Source organism: Podarcis vaucheri, assembly GCF_965113315.1.
Source record: "Podarcis vaucheri genome assembly, chromosome: 7".
In the NCBI taxonomy this organism is placed as follows: Eukaryota; Metazoa; Chordata; class Lepidosauria; order Squamata; family Lacertidae; genus Podarcis; species Podarcis vaucheri.
In genome coordinates this window covers 71,865,270-71,887,061 of record NC_138765.1, presented here as the reverse complement: position 1 = coordinate 71,887,061, position 21,792 = coordinate 71,865,270, and the positions used below count along the sequence as shown (strand labels likewise).

General features: G+C 45.7%; 1 protein-coding gene across 2 annotated transcripts; it reads right to left on the bottom strand.

The window, feature by feature from the left end:
• Positions 1–1,441: 1,441 nt before the first annotated feature.
• LOC309536020 (uncharacterized protein) lies at positions 1,442–20,731 on the bottom strand. Of its 2 annotated transcripts, none has more exons than XM_082229588.1 (13): positions 20,455–20,731; positions 18,866–19,003; positions 16,885–17,071; positions 14,781–15,028; positions 12,627–12,801; positions 11,256–11,356; positions 10,199–10,270; positions 9,398–9,526; positions 8,309–8,431; positions 6,851–7,015; positions 5,266–5,433; positions 2,575–2,735; positions 1,442–2,043 (listed from the first exon to the last, which is right to left on the bottom strand). In XM_082229588.1, the coding sequence occupies exons 1-13, from the start codon at positions 20,519–20,521 to the stop codon at positions 1,978–1,980; spliced, it is 1,800 nt and encodes a 599-aa protein (XP_082085714.1). In that variant the 5' UTR covers positions 20,522–20,731; the 3' UTR covers positions 1,442–1,977. The 2 variants fall into 2 exon arrangements, with proteins under 2 accessions (XP_082085714.1, XP_082085713.1); XM_082229587.1 differs by having other exon boundaries at positions 10,184–10,270; positions 20,455–20,730.
• Between the last annotated feature and the right edge of the window lie 1,061 nt (positions 20,732–21,792).

Genomic DNA, 21,792 nt, shown 5'->3' with positions numbered 1-21,792 from the left:
GAGCCCTGAGTGCCAGTTAAAGAGTCATGGAGAGTCTCCTTCCGTCTCCAGGCCTAAGGGGAGTGACAAAGCATAGCAACCTTTTAAGCACAGCTTAGGCACACTACTATGAATTACATCATGCTTTCGTCTTTTTTCTCTTTAGAAAAACTGTCTGGTTTCTGAATTTGATGGCAGCAGCATTAGCGCTGGGGGCAGGAATGCTTGACCCTTCCCACTCGTTACAGACAGAAGAACAGATCTCGCAGGAGAAGCACTGCAGGTGCCTGGTCTTCTCCTGGACATGCTAACATTTCTACTGCAGGAATTGCTGTTGATCTGCAGACACATTCTGTGATGTGACCCATCCCATCGGCAGCTTAAAATGGTACAGCCTCTGACACAGGCTGTTGAATCCGGAGCGGCCCTACCAATAGGCAGGGTGAGATAGCACCTCAGTGGAAACAGCACTAGGGGAGCTGTTGGAGCTGTGAGAGCCACATAGAATCGTAGAGTTGGAAGGGCCACCCCCTGCGGCGCAGGCATCTTTTGCCCAGCACAAGACTCAAACCCACAACCTTGAGATTAAGAGTCTCATGCTCAACCGACTGAGCCCCCCCCCCCTGCCCTTTACCCTCTAAACTAGTCTGCTCCCCTCACGTGCTTTGAAGAATGCTATCCCGTCAACACTGCAGGAGTAAGATCTATTACCAGTCCAGTTGAGTGCTGAATTGCCACAATAAGTAAGAAGTACCCTGCAGGATCAGGCCAAAGGCACTTTTAGTACAGCTTCCTGTTCTCTCAGCACCCAGCCAAAGATGCCTTTGGGAGGCCCACAAACCGGGATCTGAAAACCTCTGATATTGCAGGGTAAACATGGCCAATTGCCAATTGCCTTACCCCCCTTCAAAGCCATCAAAGGTGGGTATGCAGGATAGGACTAATCCCTGCTGGACCATGCTAGGGGCTCATCTCGTCCAGCATTCTGCAGCCAAATGGATGCCAATGGGAAGCCTGCAGGCAGGACTTGAATGCAACAGAACTCTCCCCACTTGCCACCTTCTTCAACTGGTTTTATGTCAAGGGTAGCCTTACCCTTCAGGATTTGCCTATATTTCCTTTTGAAGCCCTCCAAATTGGTCCCCACCATTAATTCTTGTGGGAGCAAATTCCATAGTTTAAAGACACGTTGTGCTCTTTCGTCTGTCCTGAATTTTCCTCCATTTCATGCAGCAAAATGTCTTCTAGGAGAAGGTTGGTCGTTTGTGATGGATGCATGAAACCTATGCCACACTGAACACCCCTACAAGTTAAAGTCCTTTCTGTTTCACAGGGTAATAAGGATGCTGCGGAAGCCTTGCAAAGAGTAGAATAGTAGTAGTAGTAGTAGTAGTAGTAGTAGTAGTAACAACAACAACAACAACAACAACAACAACAACAGCAACAACAATTTGATTCAGTATAAAAGCTGGGGGAACTTTAATCACATTCATCATTGACCAGTCTCTGCCCTTTGCTGCCTGGGACCAGAAACTCCTCCCATCATCTGCTTTACTGTGGTCTGGGTTCCTCAAATGACCACAGTGCACAGGCCCCTCTACAAACATGACATCTGTGTTCATTTCCAATGACTCTTGTGCACCCATGCAAAATCCATTAACTGTGGACATAGTCGTGCATGATATTTCACAGGATGCTTCATTCCAGAGAAGATACTCAACTCCAGGTGTTTCTCAGTGCAATTAATACGGTTCCAACGTTTTCTTCCCAAACCGTTCTTTGCTAAAGTTGTCCATTGGTGCTATTCTTTTCCTTTCCTCTCCCTCCCCCCCTTCCATTAGCTTCTGGGCACCTGAGAATGGTTCTGCACTGGCCCCAATTCTCACTAAGCAGTGGGTGGATTATCCTTTACAACACCATGAAGTTTGGCCCACAAACTGAGAGAAGCCATACTTGGCCGGCTGCTGGTATTCTTCCCATTGACCAATGTTTGGGTACTCATTGAATCAGTTTCCCTGTTATTATAGATTCAGATGGTTTGGGCAGGTATTTGCAGTAAGCCTCCTGCATGCAATAAATAAATAAAATTGAGAGAGAGAGATGAGACAGAAGAGTGTGTCAATATCCAGACTGACAACATATTGAAAGATTGTGGTGGGGCACGCGCAATCTGCAGGTTGGAGATGCTGAATTTCTGTGCATTGCTCAAACCTCACCACTGCAATTTTCAGAACAGAAAGCACAGGACATGCTTGCCTTTTAAAAACAGCAACAAGAGCAACAACAACCGTGTGGGACAGAATGCTTTTGGAAAGTAGTTTGCTAGTGGCAAAATCCCTTAGCCCTTTCCCTTTGGCCTGCTATCTAAATTAAAACCCTTCCTCCAAAACTGCTACTTGTCCTGGAAGGGGACATGGTAAAACAATTAAATCCCCCTCCACGGGTGCAATGATCCTGATCTGGGTACTCCCCTCCCAGAATTTGAGCCAAGGATGGCCAAGGGTGATGGGAGTTGTAGTCACAGGTTCGCCAGCCCTGTCTGAAAACATTCTCCTGTCCTTTGTAGCCACGATTTCAAAAACCTGCTTCTCTCACCGGAAATCCGCAAGAGCCTTCCTCATACCCATGCCCACTGCAGTTATTCCCTCCGTGCTGTGGGGCAGGGCTATTGCACTGTCGAGATCGGCTCACGACTCCTAGTCCGCAGGTGACGGGGCAGGGAGTCCAGGATGCCCAGGGAGACCACATTCCGTCAACTGAGGCAGAGAGAAAGCAAAGGGTTCAGTTTGGGCTTCCCACTGGCTGGGTCAGCCCATGATATTCCGCTGCCTCCAGGTGGTCAGTATTTTCTATGAAATATTCAAGTGCATACTTTAGGTTTGGACAATTAAAGGGAGGCAGGTGAAAGCATCATGCTGAAGAAATAAGACTTTTGCAGTTAGGAAAGTGATGGGGAAGTGCATTGAAAAGTATGGAAGGAACAAGCGATCCGTGGGATGGTCACTGTGAGAACAGCATGTTGGACTGGTGGGGCCTCATCCAGCAGGGCTCTCCTTATGTCCTTGTCTTGGGGAAAGGGAATGTGAGAATGTAAGATGAACCCTGCTGAATCAAACCAAAGACCCATCCAGCAGCCTGTTCTTGGATGCTTTCAGGCAGGGCCGGCCCTAGCATTAGGCAAAAAGAGGCAGCGGCAGCCTCAGGTGGCAGACACAGGGATGGACGAGGAGTGGCAGTGAAGTGCCCTCTACATTTGTCTGCTGCCTTCAGATGTAAGAGAGGACCCTGCCCTGTTGCTGGTGTATTGATGTAAGAGTCACCTGCCAGTCCAACCCATCGCCATCGCCTTTTGGGAAGAGCTTCACAGCTGGGGAACTCCCTCAAGGTTTCTAAGGATTCAGCATTCAAGCCCAAAAGGTGCCTTATGCCAGTGTTTCCCAACCGGTGTTCCGCGGCACACTAGTGTGCCGCGAGATGTTGCCTGGTGTGCCGTGGGAGTCTAACGGTTCTCAGCACCCTTAACAAAATACAGTTCCCAGGATTCCTTGGGGGGGGGGTAAGTTGCTGCTCCTTAAAGTGGTAGGAGATACTGCTTGAAATGTGAAGGGCTGTTGTAAGAGAGGGAGAGCCGCAGCTGGCGCGGAAGGTGTTAAGGGGAGTCGGAGGCTCCTCCTTCTCACGGGAGTTCGAGTGTCGCTCTTTCTCCAGCTGTACCATTCGTCCTGGAAGCGGGGGGGAGGAGGAGGGGAGGAACCATTAAGCCTTCGCTGACGGAGAGCCATCGCGAGCTTCCAGCGAGTGGCAGCAGCAGCAGCAAGCGCCCGCCTCGTCTCTAGAGGAGGAGGAGCTGCAGTTGCCACCGCCTTTTGCACGTAAGAACGGGTGCATAAGCGTGCGGGAAGGAGGCGCGTGCAAAAGCTGGAGGGATGGGGCGCCTGGGTGAAGCGAAGGCCTGGTCGTGGAGGCGGCGGGGCGAAATCCTCCCTCGTAGCCGCCGGAAGGCCGCCTCTCCGACTCGCGTCTTGAGCAGCCTCCCTCCCTCCCTTGAGACTGAAAGCCGGGCAAATCCCAGCAATGGGAAGCGCGGCGGGGGAGGCCTGGCTGGGCGCGCATTCGCACGACTGAGGTGGCCCGGGTTACGACATGCGCGTCAAGGTGGTCCAGGGGAGTGCGTGCCTCCGTCTCTCCGGGACAGGCCTCCAGATGACCGACGTCAGCCCCGCCCCGCGCCCCTTCTCCAGCCCTGCTCTAAGCATACAGTCAGACAGCAACCAGGTCTGCTCGTCTGCCCTTGCTTTCCATCTTTGGGTAGGCCAGGCATCCAGATACCCAAGGCTGAAACCTCCAATCTGTCCCCTGCTTTCACAACTGTGCCCGCTGACTCCAATTTCCTGAAAAGGCCAATGCACTAGGATAACACAGGACTACGCTGCTGGACTGTAACTCCTTCCTACTCAGCTAAACAGGTATTAGCAAAGCAGAGCTATTTTGCACTGCTGGCAATAAGCGGTGCACCCTCAGCTGCATAGCCGTGTTTCCCATCCTTTTTAAAAGTTGCATGTGGGATTGTGGCATTGTGCAAAATGCATGAATAAATCTTTCATGGAAATGGGCAGTGACACAAATCCGTAGTCTTTATATATACTTTATATATAGTCTTTATATATACTATAAAGACAAGAGGTCAAGACACAAAAGCTTTAGCAACTAATCTACACTTAATGACCCACCCACTGGTATTCAGAATATCACTCATGAAATCACTCAAGATATCCCTCAAGTAATTAAGGAACAAAAGAAGAAAAGGCACACTAATCTAGGAACTTCCTCTCTGCCCAGAACGTTGGAGGCTATACACCACACCCCTCAACAGTATTTATAGGAACTCAAACACCAGATTCTGCTCTGTTCCAGCACCAGCCTGAAGATGACGAGTGAGATCTCGTCGAAACGTCGCACAGACACCCCGACTCTTACACGGGAAGACACCCGAAGACACCAAAACCTGCATTCCTGTACCCGTGAAAATCTACGAAAGCATATATATATATATATATATATATATATATATATATATATATATATACACTTTATATATACTTTATATATAGTCAATATAGGCACAGTTAATTTTTTAAACATTTTCTAATGGTGGTGTGCCTCGAGATTTTTTTCATGAAACAAGTGTGCCTTTGCCCAAAAAAGGTTGGGAAACACTGCCTTATGCTTCTCCCAGCAAGGTCCCCTTTATGCTCGCCCAATCCCTCCGCAAGATGATGGCTGCACCTGGGCACTGGCTGTTGTTGCACATTGCAAGCTCCTCCTTCTCCCCTTCACAAGGCAGGCCCCCTCCGGAAGGAGCAGGGCTGTCGCAGATTCGAATCCTTTTCTTGATCCCAGAACACTTCTCCGAACACATGGACCAGGGTGACCACTCTGACCAATGGCCGTTGTCTAAAGGAAAGAAAGGAGAAAATTGTTCACCAATTCTCTACATCAGTTTTGGACAAGCAGGTTCCTCCTTCTTCTTCTGTGAACATGACTGGTGTTGCACAATAGCCAGTGAGTGGCTAAGTGCATGTGTTTTGAGTGCTAGGATCTTCCCAGTTCTGCTCTTTGCTATTTCCTCTGGTTTTTCTCCACCCTGACTTTATTTATTCACAGCATTTATTCCATACCTTTTAGCGAAAAGGGGAAAAGAGAGAGTGTGTCTAAGAGCAGCTGAGCAGCTCTAAGATTCGCAATCTAAAAATACTTGACACACAAGGAAATAGGAATGGGAGGGTGGGAGGAGAATGGAGGAGGAGAATGGAGGAGACTTGAGTTAAACAATAGGGAAGAGGGGATAAAAAGCAGTCAAGTGGCAAAGGACATAAGAGGTGCTGTGAGATCAGAAAGAGATGTGTGATCCTCTGACAAAGGGGGAGTAGGGGAGGGGGAAGGGAGGGGCATCTCAGAATAGGTACAGGGTAGAATTCAGGTTTTGTTTGCATTTAAATGAGAAACTGCCTAATTCACCCTTTCTAAATCAATAATGGCATATATGCAACATGAAGAACAACTGCCCTTCAGAATCTGCACTCCTCTGAATTTTGTGGTGCAGTTCTCCAATAAAACAACACACATTTAAATGCATAAGTTAGGGGAAAGTGCGCATCGCAATGCAAATGCAAATGGAAATGGGTGTATAAGCATATATTTGCACTGAAACAATGACACATTTCCATGGGGATTTTTAAAAAGAGAGAGAGAGAAGAAAGAAAGAAATGCAAAGTGCTTGGGAAAGTGGAGGACTGAACTTCAAGACTGGAGAAACTAGAAACTGAGAGAAATCAGAACTGGCGGATTCATCCATCCCTAGTTGCAAGAACAAACCAGGATTCTCTGGGAGAAACCATGGGCCCTTCCAGACTGGTGGTTTATTGAAAGCATACTCTGGAACATGTTTTTGACACAAGAAGAGTGGTGCCACATTACAGATGAATTTATTCTGCTTTATTAATTGTTCTGGGATGCTTCCCCAAGGCTTCCACATGATTGCTGTCCAGAGGGGCTGCAGCAGAGCAAAAGTGAAACAAATATAAACCAGAACATTTCCGGTATAAAAATTTGTGAGATTTCTCAGGAGGAGGTTATGGGATATGCACTAACTGGAAATGTAAGTGTCACACCCCCTTCCCAATGCTTACAAGCATAACTGGCACTGAAATCTGGACTTGCATATGACCACCCTTTTAGCGGTGTGAGCACAACTGGAAGTTGTCTGGTGGGCTCCCATGAAGATATAAAACAAACGTGCTTTTGCAGTGGAGATGTGCCTTTTGCAAGGGAGGTCTGCCTGCTCCAGCTTAAGAAGTGAAGGCCAGCTTACATGGGCAGGGTTGCGTCTTAGGACAGAGCTTGAGATCAGCAGAAGGGCCCACACATCGCATGCCGCTCTGCGGGTGAGTGCACTGCCGGATGCGCATCTGGTTCTGGAGGCCGCAGGTGGCGGAACAGACGGACCACGGAGACCATGGGGACCAGTTGCTTTTTGCTGTAACAGGAGAAGAGAGGGGCAAACACCGGCTAAAATACACACATGCACACCATGTGGGAGGATGTGGAGCCCAAATCTCAAATGCACGATTGGCAGGCAGTCACAAACAGGGGCAATGGCACCGTGGAGTTTCAGAACCAGTACAGAGGGGACTCTATGATGTCATACCCCCAAACCTGGTCACAGGAAAAAGACAATGGGTTAATCCCTGCCTCTTCTGTCGGGTCACACACTCATTTTTTTCCTGCCTGTGATGGGAGACGATGTTTCTTTGCTCTCCTCCAGGTAGCAATCTCCATTTTGAACTATGGCTATCTGTAACGTTTAAGGATTACTGCCTGCCTGATTGTCCTCCCTGTAACATGTTGGATCCTGGCAAGACTTTTGATGTGAGTAAACCTTGTATTTTTCTTGTTTACTAAACAGAGTGATTTCTTTGTTCAGAGGGGAACAAACAAACAAAAATGGGAAAAGACAATCCAAGTCTGCCGAAAGCATCCTTGGATATCATAATTGTTCTAAAAGGTTATTCAACCTTGTCATAATAGCTTATAGAGATAAGATGTGGATGGATGGTGGCTTTTAACTCTGCTGAAATACATATTTGCATTCTCACACAAGTGAGCAAGAGGAAGTGTAATTACTAAGTAAACTATTCTCTCCTGCTCATTTATAACCATCCAACACACACTTCTCCCATAAATAATCAACTTGTTTCCAGAACAATATCATACAACTAGGAAAGAGTAACATAGACGGTCAAGGGACAGGACATTTCAGTTTAGGGATAAAGCCCACAATTATAGGAAGACATGAAAGTCTTAATAATATGAATGGTGTAGAGAAAGCGGGACGGCGGGAGGTAGTTTCATTTTCTCTCATAGTAGTTTGGAGCCATTCTACAAATCTGATTGGTTATAGAGCGTAGGGATGGAGTGGGGAATTCAACTCAGTCCACGTTTAAAGCCAAAGTCAAATTCACACTTTCCTCAAAGAAATATGTGGACCCAATAAGAGCTATCCTTCGAAATTGGCACTTATGGGCAAAGTTTGCAATACGGCTGCTTTAGTTCAACAAAACCGCCATGTTCTGGGGCAGTATATCTCTGAATAATGGTCATTACAAAGGCAAATGATAAGGGATGGTCTGTTTCCTTCGCGCTTTGCTTGCCGGCTTCCTGAAATCACCTGGCTTGTCCCTCTCTGGAAACAGGGTGGTGGGTAAAATGCCTATTCCATTTGATTCAGCAGGACTTTTTTTTTTTTTTTTTGGCAATCTGTGCAACTTACCTTCGCAGTGAACACCGTCACCGATAAATCCGCTCTGGCAAACGCAGAAGTAGGATCCCAGGGTGTTCAGGCACGTCGCGTCCTGGTTGCAGGCATGGGAATCCCTGGTGCATTCGTCAATGTCTAAAAGGTGGGGGTGAGAGAGAAGCTGCACAATGGGAAGTCATGTCTCAGACCTGTTTTTCTCCATGTCTGCTGGGGCTGCCAGGGATTGAGCCTGGAATCTCTACCACTTCTGCATGCAAAGTCAGGTCTACTACACCTGAGCTACAGGCCACCCATTACGGACCAGAAATGGGGGACCTGTAAGTGGTGAGGTGATAAAACTCCAGATATTGTTGGACACACACCCCCAAAAAATGCCCATGAGCTCCAACTGGCACAGCCAAGGTTCAGAGATGCTCTGTTAGCCAGACTGGATTACTGCAATCCACACTGCATGGGACTGCCCTTGAAGATGTGTATACTTCAATGGTTCCAAAATGCCATGGTCAGGTTACTGGGGCTCCATTTGGGACTCACATAGCCCCTATTTTGAAACAGCCACAATGTTTGTCCGTTCCTGGCCGAATTTTAGCTGCTTACTTGAGTGCTTAAAGCCCTAAGGCCCCAAGTATCTGAAAGGCTGCCTGCCTTCCTACAGGCCCCCATTGGGTGCTAAGATTGGCAGAGGTTAAATGGTAATTCTACCACCCTCAGAAGCAAAGGCGGTGGTGGCCCAGGAGAGGGCCTTCTCTGTGGCAGCCCCCAGGTAGTAGAACTCCTCTCCACAGGTATGTGTCTGGAACCTTCACTGTACTGTATGCTAAAGCTGCACCTCTTTACCTTAGCCTTGGGCACTCAAGTTGTATATCCCTGGGACCCACCCTGTTATTATTGTGATTGCATTTTTAAAACAAACAAACTGTTTTTAATGTTGTATTTTAAATTGAGCTAGGACCTTGGGGTGAACAGTGGGCAATAAATCATATTAATGCAATGACATTGGTGGTGAGGGACTCTGCAGCAATACCCAGAGGGGACACATTTTCCCCAGCCTAGCCCAGCCCAGCTATTCTTCACAACCAGAGACATTGACGTTCCCTCTACCTATGCAGCTGAGCACGCCATCTCCTTCCAAGCCTTTTGGGCAGCGACAAAAATATGATCCGTATGTGTTGATGCAGGTTGCTTCAGCCAGGCAATGCATGGGCATCTCCTCCTTGCACTCGTCTATGTCTTTGCAGAAAAGAAGAAAACGAGACTATATAGGAGCATGCTCTATGTACATGTGCACACACAGAGAGATTTGCCCATCAAGCCCAGCATTGTCTACGCTGACTGGCAGCAGCTCTCCAGCCCTTCCCCTGCCACCTGAATCCTTTTAAATGGAGCTGGATGGTGGCCCTTCCCTTAAAAATAAAGCAAGGTCCCAGTCCTCATGGTTCTGAATACAGGGGTGATTTAAACAGGGATTTAAGAAGCTGCCTTCCACTCAATATTGTCTACACTGACTGGCAGCAGCACTGCAGGGTTTCCAACAAGGCTCCATCCCAGCCCTGCCTGGAGATGCCAGGGATTGAATCTGGGACCTTCTGCATGCAGGGCATGTGTCCTACTACTGAGCTGTGGGCATTCTAGCACAGGCTTTGCCAATCTTTTTGCAGCCTACGGACACAACAGGAATTTTAAGGCAGTGTTGTGGGGCCACACACAAAAAATGGATGCTGTGGGGTGTGTGGCATCACACAAAATGGCTCAGTTTGTGTGTATGTCACAATAATTCATGCATCAACGCTATATGTAGGGGGAAAATGGTTGTTTATAGCAGCATTATGATCATTATGGACTATGCTAAAATAAAGGCTAGAAGAAGCAAAGCTCACAATTATTTACCAACACAGTGTATACCATTTCCCTCAAATCCTGGGTTGCATTTGCAGTTTTCTTCGTCCCGGCCTCCATTGCAGGTTTTGCTGATATCTGATAGGAAACACGTGAACAGCAGAAACTTGAACACAGACACCGGATACCACAACAGGGTCTTCAGATTAAAAAGAGTACCAAGCACGGCCTTTCTGACACAGTATTTAGGAATATAGAGGCTGTATATTTATGATTCCAAAATGTTTCAATGATCAAATTTCCACTGTGTCATTTGCTTCATCTTGTTTTTCATATGCTTCTGTTTTATATTTTGTTAGCAGGGAGTGTTGCCCAGATATTTTTTGAAATAAAAAAGGATGGCTTTTTTAAAAAAACGGCTACAATTTGTGAGTTTGGACGTGTCACACAAAAAATTGCGTGAAGCCAGTCCTAAGTCATGTTTTGGCCCACTATCTTGATTCAAAATGGCACCTGGAATTCAAACAGTAACGGAGTTTGCCATCCCCACCTCAAGAACCCTTGTGCCAAGTCTGGTGATGATACCTCGAGAGGTGTCCAAACGTATAGAGAACAAACAAACAAACAGGCAGACAGACAGACAGACAAACAAACCACTTTCCAAAATATCTAGCAGATGAAGTGAATGGATTGAGAAAGGACACTGGGCTGTATTTTAAACTGGTTGAAATTGTTGTTGCAGGTACTGTTTGGCCACACCATTGTAAGCTGCTCTGAACATACTTTGGCGCAGAATAGTTAATACCTATAATATTAGAGTCAAAGAACTGTAGAGTTGGAAGGGACCCTATCATCTAGTCCAACCCTCTTCAATGCAGAAATATGCAGCTGTCCCATACGGGGATCGAACCTGCCACCTTGGCATTACTAGCACCGCGCTCTAACCAACTGAGCTATTCAGGCATTGTTTGTTCATTTGTGTAGCCAAAGCTATTGCACAGCGAAACCTGGGATGGTTGGGTATAAACTGACAATCAATAAAAGAATTGTTGTGTATCACTTTAACAACCATTAACCACAACAGGATTTTTAAAAAAGAGAGGAGGAGGGTGAGATTCCATACCCCTATTTATTAAGAAGAGTCTCTGAGCGTTTAACACCCTTCCGGGGACATCAGGGCTAAAATCGTAGACAAGTGCTCGGAAATAGCCAAAGTCAGTGTCCCTAAGAGACGAGGAAAGGGATAACAATGGTGAGATATGCTTCATGAAATCTTGAAACCCGAAGAGCAAAAATATCTAGAAATGCTCAGTTCTAGGCACACTCACGTGCACACATTCTCTCTCCCACATGCACATACTCTAACTTAGTTAAAACTTTATAAAATTATGTATGGCACAGAGACAGAAGATGGAGAATTGCTTCTTCCATCCCTTAGTAAGACTAGAACACGTGGACCTCCAGTGCAGTTGAATGCTGGAATATTTGGGACAGGTTTTTAAAAAGTACTTCTTCATGCAGTGCATGAACTGTGAATCTTGATCCCACAGGAGAGACAGTGATGGCCACCAACTTTAAAGGAGGATTAGAGAAATTCATGGAGGATATCGAGACTGCTAGCCTTGATGGCTATGCACCGCCTCCCCTGACAAAGGCAGGTTGTTTCTGAATACCAGTTGAAAGAAGGCATAGCAGGGGAGAGTGCTGCTGTGCACAGGTCTTGCGTTTGGGCTTCCCATGGGGTCATCTGGGTGTCCACAGGGATGCTGAACTAGGTGAGCCATTGGGCCTGATCCAGGAGGTTCTTGTTATGTTCTTATGATACACAACGCCCTTCCTTCCCAGAATGTAGGGGCTACTGTGTTAGAAGATCAGGTCCTTACAGAACAAAGATTGGTTCTGTGATCAAAGGCTTGTGAATGCTTGTGAATCCCACTTGCTGGAAACCACAGGAGGGGAAGAGCCGATGGGCCGTTCGTCTGATCCAGCAGGCTTTTCTTACGTTCTTGTGTCAGGAGCAGCTGGAACCTGTTCTCCCCAGTGAAGAACCTTTGAATTGCATGGTGTCAGCCTTCTCAGTGAGGATATTGCTGGACTACAACTCCCATCTTCCCTGTTGGCTATGCTGGATGGTGCTGCTAGAAACTGGAATTTGACAACATCTGGAGAGCCACACGTTTCCCCACCCCTGACGCATACAATTTATTATGAAGATTATTATAAATATATATACTTCTTGATAACCAAAGAGGCCTCCTTAAAAGCCTAGGATGCAAAAATTAAAATATAAACATTCAGCATTACAATGCACCAAGAAGTGATCCCACCCCCACCCCCTTTACATTAAACTGTGGGTTTTTTTTCATAGTTCCCACAAGATTCTCATGGCAGTCACCATCAAAATAAATAAGCCCTCCCCCTAAAGTGGGAAGTTGGAGGACACCTTTCTGTTTATAGGCTGAGCCTGAAAGCACCCGGATGATGGCAAGCGTACATTAATCCTCTGATCTCAATCTCATCCAGGCCATTGGCCAACACCACTGCATGGCTGTCCAGCAGCGTCATGGGGCGGGGCTCCTTGATCCACCGGACGAAGCTGGACGGAGGAAGCTGGAGGTATTTCGGCAAGTGGATGGCAACGTTGTCCCCTTCCAAGAACTCTCCGACCTCTAAAAATAGAAGCAGCAGAAGAAAACAGAGAGACCTCTCGATGCACTGGGTCATGAGCTGCCATGTCAAGGGAATCGACTCATGGCTACGGGGCAGAGGAGGGAAACCTGCAAAGCTTTAGATCAGGGTTCCCCAAGCTTGGGTCTCCGGCTGTTTTGGGACTACAACTCCCATCACCCCTAGCCAGCAGGACCAGTCATCAGGGATGTGATCAGAAGAAGACCTGGATGGTTGCCAGATTCTGTGTACAAATCTGTAGGCGCAGACCATCGCCCAACTCAAAATAGTCCGGCATGTAAATCCACAAACTCGGTTTCATGTGTGACTCTGAGTCAACTCCCTGGGATAGTTTATTGTAGCACATTGTTTCTAAATTTATTGTTATACATTGTTTTAATTGTCTGTTTTAACCATATTTGCATATCAGTTTCTAATGCTGTGAGTGTCCTCCATTTCAGAGGCTTCTACTCTGCAGCCTCTTATAGTTGTTTTAGTTCTTACACTCTTACAGGTGTTTTAACTGCATGTTTTTATTTGGTTTTAGTTCTTATCTGTTTTAATTATCAGATTTTATCCATCCATTATCCGTGTTTAATCTTGTATTTTATTCAGACGTTTTATCCTATGCTTGTTTCTTTATCCTTATTTGCTCCAACATCAGTAAAAAAAAAATTCTAACTGCTATTTTATTTATATGTTGCTGTTTTTTGTTGTTGTTTTTTTATCCTGGTCTGTGACCGTAATAAAGTTCATCAGGGGTGATGGGGATTGTAGTCCAAAAAGAGCCAGACACCCAGGTTTGGAGAATCCTGCTCTAGATGAAGTAGGGCTAAAGTTCCCATCACCACCCCTGGCTATTGGCTATGCTAGCTGGGGCTGATGGGAGCAGGAGTCTCACGACATCTGGAGGGGCACCATATTGGCTACTCCTGGCTTAAGGAGCAGGTACACCTCCTCAGTGAATAGGCTAGTGCAACGCTGTATTCATTGCCTTTGCTGAAATTAACCCCCCGCAACTACAACTCCCATCATCCCAGACCATTTGGTCAAGCCGGGCGGCACTGATGGGAGTTGGGAGTCCAACAACATCTGGCTCCCCACCTCTGCTGCAGGGGCTGGTAGGGCAGAAGGCCTCTAGAGAGATGGATCCAGGAGGTGGATCCACAGCCAATGACAGATGGAGCCAGAGCTAATGGCAGACCAATGGCAAAGCCAAACAATTCCAGTTTTGTCCCTGTCATCTTCCCTGCTTAGTTTTGCAAGGACTAAGGAAGAGGAAACTGACACACTCTAGACCAACTTTAAATAAGAAGGCAGGTTGTTGGGAAAGTGCCCCACTAGCACCGAGACCATCTCCTTCCACCCGCTGTCCTATTACATCCTCTTACACTCCTACAGCTACTTGTCTCGTGTTTACACTGCTCTCAGACCATTTAAAAAATAATAACATCCAACAAAGAAAGGGCTGAACTGCTCAGTCTGCGTTAATTTCCTAACTTGTGCAGCATTTACATGAATTTGGGGTTTTCATCATTCACCCAACAGTCCAACTTTCGGCAAAATTCAGTCAAAATGACAATCGTCTCCTCTAACAGTGAATCTGGGTGCTAATTTGGAAGTGAAATGAATCTGGTCAGAAACAAGGTTGTGGTTTCTACACACTCAGTGTGTGTACGGGAAGGGGACCTCCTTTGGTATGTAGAAATATGGAAGTGTGAGTGTGTGTGTGTGTGTGTGTGTGTGTGTATTCATTCTCATCTCATTGTATGGAGAGGAAATGACCAGATTTGAAACTTACGTCTGCTGCTATTTTAAGGCAGGATTGACATGAGGAGTGGAGACATGTTAATGTTATACTATTCTTATATAGGATGAGCATCGGCCTTCCTTCCTTCCTTCCTTCCTTCCTTCCTTCCTTGAGCATATCTGCTGAGCCAAGTTGCAACAAATCTAGGGGAGAATTAAAAAGTTGCCTTACCTATAGGCATGCTATCCAGAGCAAAATAGTATCTCAGATTGGAAGGATTTAACAGCTGGAAGCCTGTCAGGTCATAGGCCTCAACCACGGCCGCCTTGGTGGGTGCTGTGCTCGGTTTCACTTCTGCCCAGAAAAGATTTGGGTAAAAATCATCCTCTTTGATTGAAAGTATTGTCAGCGCCTGCCCACGTTCATGCACAGCTACCCTCAGAGGCCTGTTCTTCCCAAGCGCCAGTCTTCTCCGATAGCTGCAAAGCAACGTCCATGGGGTAAGTGATGGCTGAGAATGTACCAAATAAGCCATTTAATTTCAGCTCCCAAGATACACTCTCAAGCTTTGAAACCATTTCAGCCTTGCCTGCATTCGGTTTCTCAGTGCTTCTCTCTGTCTCTTTCCAATTACATTTCATTAAGTTTCAACATTTTCAACATATACAGTCAAAGCACAATTTAGTCTTTTCCCTTCTTTTTGTCAACTTCTCACCCCTTTCCGCATGGAGTTGTTGTTTCTCCCCTTCTGCTGCAGCCCCATATTCTGTCTATCAAATCACAATATTATAATCTAATTCAGGGGTCAGCAAACTTTTTCAGCTGAGGCCGGTCCACTGTCCCTCAGACCTTGTGGGGGGTCGGACTATATTTTTTTTTGGGGGGGATGAATGAATTCCTATGCCCCACAAATAACCCAGAGATGCATTTTAAATAAAAGGATACCTTCTCCTCATGTAAAAACACACTGATTCCCGGACCGTCTGCGGGCCGGATTTAGAAGGCGATTGGGCCGGATCCGGGCCCCGGGCCTTAGTTTGCCTACCCATGATCTAATTCCTTCTGCTGCTTGTAGCTCAAATCCTGCTTGTGAGTTCATCATACTATAATATTTCTTTAAATAGTCCGAAAAAGGCATCCGATCTTCCATAAAAGACTCATCACTAGATTCTCTTAATTTTGCTGTTAATTTTGCCAGCTCTGCATAGTTCCTTATCTTAACTTATCCATTCTTCTTTGGTTGGAACATCTTCCTTCCATTTCTGCACATGTGGAATCCTAGCTGCTGTTGTCACATACATGAACAACTTTAGCATTTTGGCGGGGTGGGGTGGGGATTTCTGTCCCTATAATCCATAACAGAAATGCTTCAGGCTTTTCGGACATACTCATTTTAAACATCTTTTTTTATCTTATCATGTATCATTTCCCAAAATACCCTCATTTTCTTGTAAGTCCACCATGTATGGAATACACACACACACACACACACACACACACACACACACACACATATCTCCATCCATCCATCTACCTGTTTACACTTCCAGCAATTATTAGGAACCTTCTTATACATTTTAGATCATTTATTAGATGTAAAGTACCATCTACGCATCATTTTCATATTTTACAGCACTTCTCAACACCTTATATGCTCCTTCCTCAGGCTTGAAATCCATCTGGGAACAGGACTTGGGGAAGGAAATTGACAGAGTTTAGCTGGAATAGGATCTGGTCTACAAAATCTTCTTCCTCTGTCTCAGCCACTATTATGGGCAAACTGCATGAAACAACCCACAAGACATTTTTACACTCTGGTTGGATTCGCACATATTCATGGAACGGGCAATAAGCTTTGGGAGCAGAATTACACCTTGGGTGGTCCTGCCCAACAGCCTTTGGGGCTGCAATAATTTCTGAAATCAGTGTCATTGTTGGTGACATTGTACATGTGGTGCCTACCTTGTGTTTATTGTCTCGTTTCGAAGGGAGCAACTCATTGGCTGTTTTAAAGCCTCTTGTTATTGTTGGAAGTTTCTGTAATGGCTCAGAACTAGAAAGACATCTCAAATGCCATAGTGGTGGACCTGGGGCTTTCAGATTTTAGCGGCAACTGGAGTGATGCCAAAATCCAGCCCCTCCCTGCCTCTTGCTTTCTAAGTCACTGCTGCGCTGCTCCCGAGTCACCCTCTCAGCTCGGTGCCCATTACGGGCAAACCAGTCATGCTCCCCAAAATCCACCTCTGGTGAACAGCTGCCTTGAAAAGGACAACAGATAGGGCTGCGTCTTAAGAGACACACACCAGATTGTATTCTGCACTCCACGCATGCATACCTGTAGAATTGTGGGCTTTGGCCAGAGTAGAATTTGTACCACCTCACTTCATGTTGGTGGCGTTTGCCGAAGATAGAGACCGTGATGTTGAAGGTGACTTTCCTCTCTCTTGCCTTGAGGAGACAGACCTGCTCTCCGAACCCATCGCAAACAGATGCGTTGGAAATAGTGATGCGGAACCCAGGGTCTGCATGTAGACAAAGAGTGAGATCAGTTCAGGTAGGTAGGTAGGTTTTTCAATGAGGCTACAGTATATTAAAGCCAAGGAGAACACTTTGAGCTCTTGCTAAGTTAACGATTAACTGATCGTTGTTTCTCTGGTAGCTAACATGTGAGTGCTGTGACTTTAGATTATGTGAGAGGTATTGGGTTGCAAATCTCCATTCTGAATCAAGTTGCCTTTGAGTCATTTCTCTCAAACTCAATGGAGTGAGCATGTAAACGAAGTTCTCCTGAAGGGAGAGTAAACAGCCTGGAGGCTGGAATGCAGGGTGTGGAGAGACAGAGACAGAGACCTTTGCTTTTAGGTCTGTTTGGATTATTTCATATTTTCTAAAATGTGACTCTTTTTGCTGGACAGCACAATGCATTGTATTGATATTGTGGAGATGTTATTTGATAACATGAGCCTGACCAAACTGCGGGAGGCAGTGGAAGACAGGAGTGCCTGGTGTGCTCTGGTCCATGGGGTCACGAAGAGTCGGACACGACTAAACGACTAAACAACAACAAAATTTGATATATCTTTTTTATTTTAAAAGAGTTCTGTCAGTAAAAGTTTGAATAATATTTTTAAGAGTCTGAACAATGATTTATTCCAAATTCCAGTACTTATGCTTCCAATAGCTTCAGACTGGTCAATATTAGTCTCTGTTATTAATTATAGGCAGCAATTCTCAGTCGACAAATTTATCTTTCAGTATCTGTCTTTATCTCTTTCTTCCACAGAAGAACTTTGTGTAGGAAGCGTTTAATCATATCCCTCTTTTAAAGATCGGATAAATGGAGGCTGGGAGAGGGAGGGAGAGTGATCAACCAAGACCACACAATGTTACAAAGGTGAGTAATTATTATTCACTTATTTCATTTATGAATCACATCCCCAGAAAACATCATGAAGCAATTAAACAATAATTAATCACACACACACACACACACACACACACACACACACACATTGAATCCAGGTCTTTCCAGTTCCAAGATACTTGGATACTAGGGATACAAGAGAAATTTGTATTTAATTCTCATTTGATTCACATTTAATTCACACAATATGTGGACCAAAGCACAACCTTCCTTTGAAATTTGCAGTTTTCTGAAACTTGCAGTGCAGTTCCGCAGCCGAGTGCAAAAATACATATACTGGGGCAAAGTGTGCATAAAACGAATGCATGCAGGGGTGCCCAAACTTTTTTCAAAGAGGGCCAGATTTGATGAAGTGAACATGCATGAGGCCCGACCAAAGTTGTCAGTTGTTGAGCTTTTTTTAGGATTTTACCTCAGTACTTATACTGCCACGGAGGCTGGATTAAATCAACCAGTGGGCTAGATTAGGTCCCCGAAACAGACTTTGGATATGCCTGCATTAGTGAATATGACTTACAAAAATCCATATGGTGAAAAGTTACTCTGTAAAAAATGTGTGTATTAGGCAAAATTGTGTAGAAGCTTGTGTATATTAGGAGAAATCTGCACTAAAATGCTGATTAATTTTCACGAGGACTTAAAAAAAGAATGCAATGAGATGTGGAAATGTGGAGAACCAAACTTAGGATTGGGAAAATGAGAAACAAAAATAGACAGATTCGCCCATCCCCATCACACACACACTGCACTAAAAGCATTTTTAGGGTTCCTTGGGTTATCTGTGTGCACGAGAGGGAATGTTTTTAACGTGGTATAGAAGACTGAATTCTAGCCACTGCGGGTCTCTGCTGCCCCCCATAAGAGGCAGATGTGCACACAGGTATTAACTTACCTTGGCAATTGTTTATTCCATCCCCCTTGTAGCCTGGCAGACACCGGCAATAGTAATCAGATGTCAGCTTGTCAAATTGGCAAATGGCCTTCGGGTGACAGAGGATCCTCCTGGTGACACATTCCTGTTTATGTGGATCTAGAGAGGCCAGGGAGAGATGCAAAATTGTTGATCACTGCCACCACCCTCAGAATGGAGGCGCATGGCTTCAGTAGTCAGAAAGGGCACAAATAAATGTTAAATCACCACTTCCTGGAGTGGGACATACTGGGACTTACCCAGTTCAGAGTAAAGTTCATTGAACGTTGCGGACCCTGTGATAGGAATTTTGAGGTCTTAGATATATGTTAAATGTTCATAAGTGTACCAACCAAGCACATACATAGATCAGCACAGGAAGACCGACCTGGAACCATTTTGATTCCCAAACTGACCAAATGTTTTCTCTGCTAGGTCATAGGAAAATGGAAGACTCCCCATTGTCTTTTCCTTCACAAATCCTGTCTTAAGGTTATGTCTGTGTTTGAATAGGGTGTGAGCCTGTGACCTGGCCCAGGAACTAAGTATTTATCATTACAAAAGACTGGCCAGGTTACCCAGGCAATCCAATCAAGTAACCTGCCAGACAGGAGATAAACAATGACAGGAGAAAAACAACATTCAAATTTCTGTTTTAAGACCGCCTTTTCTGTGATGTAGGTATGATGTATCTGAGGGGTGGTCTTAGGTTACAGCCCTTCTGTGATGTATGTATGATTTTTCTGGGGGTGGTCTTGATCTACAGGGTGGCAATTTCAAAAGTCTTTATAAGGCCTTGCGCGGCATTTTTCTGGGTTCCTCCTCTCTCCTGCGGGTGAGAGGAGCACCCTGTTGCAACAGTTCAATAAAGATCAAGTTTACTAGCTGCTTTGCTTCTCAATATTCTCTGGTTGGCCTGTTATTCTCTCCTACCAATAGGGAACCTATTTAAGGACTTTATATGGGCTCTTGGATACCCCACAAGGGAAAAGGGCAATTTTTGTTTACAACAACCCAGAAGGGAATGCAGCCATTGGGGTGAAAAGCCTCAGGACTCGAGTTTGTGTGTGTAAGAGAGACAGAATGAATGGATGGGTGCAGAAGAGAGAGGGGGTTGAATATCCACAAGGGAATATAGCCCTCAGCCCCAAAAATGTTGCTCCCCCTGTTCTAACGGGCACAAATTATCCCCAAATGAAGAGAGGCAACTAACACAAAAGCTGGACATTCCTGCGCTAGCTGATTTGAAGTCTCCTGGTGATTTCATCAGGATGCTGAACACCTGAGATACACACTTTTGGGACCCACCCTCGATCATGCATTGCTTTTAACAGATTTTAAAAAGATTACCTTTGACATTGCAATAATGCAGTCCTGTGACCTTACGGGCAGGCAAGAAATGTTAGCTGTGCTTCCTGCATTGCAGGTGATTGGGTTAAGTGATCCTTCCAATTCTTTGATTCTATGAAATCTAAGAACCATTTTTTTTTTTTTTTTTACAAAGGCGGTCACAGAAGGGGTTCTGGGTTCTGGGTTTCGTTTGTCCCCCGCCCTTCTCGTAAGGGTCTTACCATGGATCTTGCTTAGGACCTGTGTGGTGATGAGGCAGAGCAGAGAAGCCAGGCGGTTCACTGGCATTTTCAGTTAAACCCCTCCTTTGTGGTTAGCTCGCATCTTGCCGGCTGCGGGCAGGATTAGGAGGACGGTGTTGGCGGCATGTCTGTGGGTCTGCAGGCAGGTACTGCTATGTTTCTGGGATCTGCAGGCAGGAGGCACCAGGCCCAGCGTCCAGGAACAGAGAAGGTCCGTTTCAGTTCAAATTATCTCGAAGGTTCTGCTTCCGGGATTCCAGGGGGCTTCCGATTGTGGGCCAGAGTTCCTCGTTCCATCCTGCAGAGCGGCAGTTTTCAAGCAATGTTCTAGGAGATCCTGTGGGACAGGCTCCTGGTTCCGGTCTGCCTTAATGGAGGCAGCTCCCACGACAGCGGGAGATCGTTAGCGATCCTACTTGTAGCCTTATGAGGCTTTGCCCTCGGGTGGGGAAAATATTGCGCCTGGGAAAAGGGAAGTGGGAGTCAACAGACACTCAAGGAATAGTTTCGAAGAAAAAGGTTTTATTTCTACCATCCATGAACTGGTAGAAGGCGCAAGTGTGATAAGTCACAAAAAGCATGCACGAGTTCACAGTGATGTGCACAAACATATATACCCCTTTCTAGTTCCCTCCCCCTTTCTCCTCCCTCAGGAGTCCTGCCCCATGTTGAGGTTCCTCTGAGCATGAACAGAAAGCTATCTTGGGACTATTGTGGACTCTTGGCACCCTTCCCAGGAAAGGGGAATGAGAACGGTTCAACATGTCCAAAGGTGTTGCAACTAGAATGAGAGAAGATTCAGTTTCTCAGGCCTGCTATGAACAGAGCCTATTCATTAGCCTTTAAAAGTAACATTTTGCCTTTTGCCACAGCATCTTGTGATAGAGCAGAGGAGAGCAGAGAAAAGCTGTTTTGGATTTTTAGAAGACAAAAGGAGTTTGGGACAGTTTTGAGGCCTGGGGTGATTATTGAAGCCTGAGGTGATTTCAGACAGGATTTGGGTATCCTGTCCCTTCATACTGACGCAGATCGAAATAACGCAAGGAAATCAGATCCTGCCATGCGTTGCAATAAATCCACCCTTTTTATGTTAAATTTTCATTTCACAGTTTAATGTTGTTGATATCTTGAACTCCAATTACGGGTGTGTGTGTGCACCATAATCTTTTCAGGCCTCGGGGCCTCTTCATTTGGCCCTGGTCTATCGTCTATTCATATAAATTAGCCTATGAAAAGTATACACAAATCTGTGCCCTCCCTTTCCTGGCAAATCCCTTTCCTCCTTTTGGGTGATGTGCAAGTGATCGCCTTAGCAGG

What these genes read in the sequence shown, in the direction of transcription:
- LOC309536020 (XM_082229587.1), bottom strand. Translation starts at nt 20,521, where the DNA reads ATGCCAGTGAACCGCCTGGCTTCTCTGCTCTGCCTCATCACCACACAG. An exon ending in TGGAATAAACAATTGCCAAG is followed by an intron (nt 17,072 to 18,865) that starts GTAAGTTAATAC and finishes GTCTACATGCAG; the next exon opens with ACCCTGGGTTCCGCATCACT. An exon ending in AAATGGTATACACTGTGTTG is followed by an intron (nt 9,527 to 10,183) that starts GTAAATAATTGT and finishes TTTTCTGCAAAG; the next exon opens with ACATAGACGAGTGCAAGGAG.